Source organism: Sinocyclocheilus grahami, unplaced genomic scaffold (genome assembly GCF_001515645.1).
Source record: "Sinocyclocheilus grahami isolate Dianchi unplaced genomic scaffold, SAMN03320097.WGS_v1.1 scaffold11289.1, whole genome shotgun sequence".
Lineage (NCBI taxonomy): Eukaryota > Metazoa > Chordata > Actinopteri > Cypriniformes > Cyprinidae > Sinocyclocheilus > Sinocyclocheilus grahami.
This window is the reverse complement of record NW_015513739.1, coordinates 1-2199: the sequence shown is the minus strand read 5'-3', so window position 1 is coordinate 2199 and position 2199 is coordinate 1. Positions and strand designations below refer to the sequence as shown.

Here is a 2199-nt window from a genome sequence, read left to right as displayed (position 1 = left end):
TTAAAAGGCTCCCGAGGGCCCTTGGCCAAATGGTAATGAGCCCCAGGGGTTGCTTTGTTTCAGAGGCCACTCAAGTGGCTGTGAAAACTGATAAAACAAGGCAGAGCTGGATTATTTAGAGGCAGTCGCCTCCTTAAGCCCTGTCCCTGCTCCCAGCCTACCTCATAAACTAGCACACTGTGGAAAAAAGCTACACTCTGATGACAGTGTGTGTCATCTCTTCTCTACAGAGTATTGGTAAGGGAAAAAATGTGTTTGCATGATTAATCTGTGACGTTACTGTTTGAGAAATGCACATAAAAGCAAAACACTTTCGTCTTAAGGAATGTACTGTAAATTGAGCTCCGTCAACATCATCTGTGACATATTGCGGATTACCACAGAAAGTCATTTTGACTCATCCTTCAGTTTGTAAAAAAAGAAGCAATTCTAGAGGAGATGCAGAAATGCAGCCTGTATATTTATGTTGCAGTGGTATTATTTCTTTCTTTCAGATATAAATTTGCCTAGATTATACATTTAGCTACTTTTCAAGGCGGATAAACTTCTAGTTATGCTTTACTGACTTAATTCTCTGCATAAACTGTTTCATTCTGGTATCCTTGCAGTTAAAATATTGAATATAATTGTATGTGATTTTATAAATCTAGTCTCATATTAATGTTTAGTTTTTGTGACTATACTTAAAATGCATGTATTTAAGTTTACTCTGCTGCAATGCAGTGCCCCATAGACTTTCTTTGCTAGTGTAATTATTTTAAACACAATTTTTGTTGGATTTTATAAAATGAGGGATGGGTTGAATGTTTTTTTCGGTGTTAAAAGACATGAAAAGTACATTCCAGTTACACATCATCTAAACAATAAAATAGTGTTATTAGACTATGCTTACATTTCCAAAACCACAGCTTTCTAAGTCTAAAAACGCCCCTCCCATGTCAGTAGTGGACCAGTCTTGAAGGATTTCAGCACAGCGAACCATACCATTGCGGATGAAGAGCGTGAGGAGTGAGAGGTGTGGTGGCGGCCGCTCTCCATCCCGCCATGGATCAAGTAGGCACTGCCGCTGGAAATGATGTGACTGCTGCCCATGTCCATGGCGATTCCCACCATGCTGTGAGTGGGCACTCCGCCAGCAGAAGAGACAACAGTGGTAACCTGAGTACCACCTGCTTGAGAGTCGAAATAGGTGCTTCCACTGCCCTGTCCATACAGCTGGGACTCTGGGTTGTACGAGTATGCAGTACGACTGAAGGAAGAGATAAAGACAGTAATGTTTAGTGTTTCACGTAATTTTAACTTTTAAAGAGCATCTTTTGATTTTTCGACAGTCTTTAACAGACGTTGGATTTAATCTGGCCTCCATCTATATCCTGAATAGGCATCTTTCATGACCAGTTAAAGAGGCCATATTATATACAATTTTGGAGCATTAATATTAGCTAATTTGTCAATATTTAATTAGCTAATTAACTACACAGTGGACATGAACATTCACAAAAATAGACAGAAAGCTGCTAGGGTTTTCAATATTGATATAGTCTTCAGACTAGATATTACAACACACAGCCAGTCATTATTAAACTCCATATTAAAAAAAATAGGTACAAAATAGGGCCTGAAAAATGTTTTGACATCAATGGGGCACCCTCAGCTGCCTGCACAAAGTGAACAACTGAAAACAGGTTTGACAGATTGTTTTAACAGATTGATATGTGCTTACATTGTGCCATTGGGGTAGACGGCCTCAGCTCCCTCCACGTACTGCACCTGGGACTGGTACACATGCTGAACCTGTTGGACCTTCAAACACATACAAATACGGATCAAACTGGTGCTAAATAACCACCACATGAGTTCTGAGATGTGCTAATGCAGACTCTGTAAGGGAAATGAGATGAACAGCTGTATGCAGGCTGCAGGCAGTAGGGGGCAGTGAGCACAAAGCTTCACCTCAACAATCAGAGACGCCCCGTCGAGCCGGGAAACTACTTATTAACATATTAGGCTCAACAGCCCAAGCGTAACATACGTGAAAGTAAAGCATATCTGCGTTTCGAGGTTCTGACAGTATGCTGGGAGAGAGAGAGCGTGATGGAAAGACAAAGACAGTCGCGAAAGAGATATGTAGAGAGGCAAAAGATAAGCCAGAGATGTTGTGGGTCCTCAGGATGTGCAGTGAGCATGCAGGGCTTGATT

The 2199-nt window shown here is 41.1% G+C and overlaps 1 protein-coding gene across 1 annotated transcript in view; it reads right to left on the bottom strand.

The window, feature by feature from the left end:
• LOC107578642 (DNA-binding protein RFX2-like) overlaps window positions 1-1803 on the bottom strand; it is a gene marked incomplete at its 5' end in the record, with an annotated part of 6328 nt that extends 4525 nt beyond the window's left edge. The window contains 2 exons of the mRNA XM_016264583.1: window positions 985-1249; window positions 1724-1803. Of these exons, the coding sequence (XP_016120069.1) occupies window positions 985-1249; window positions 1724-1803 (345 nt within the window). The remainder of the gene's footprint in view (window positions 1-984; window positions 1250-1723) is intronic.
• Window positions 1804-2199: the final 396 nt, after the last annotated feature.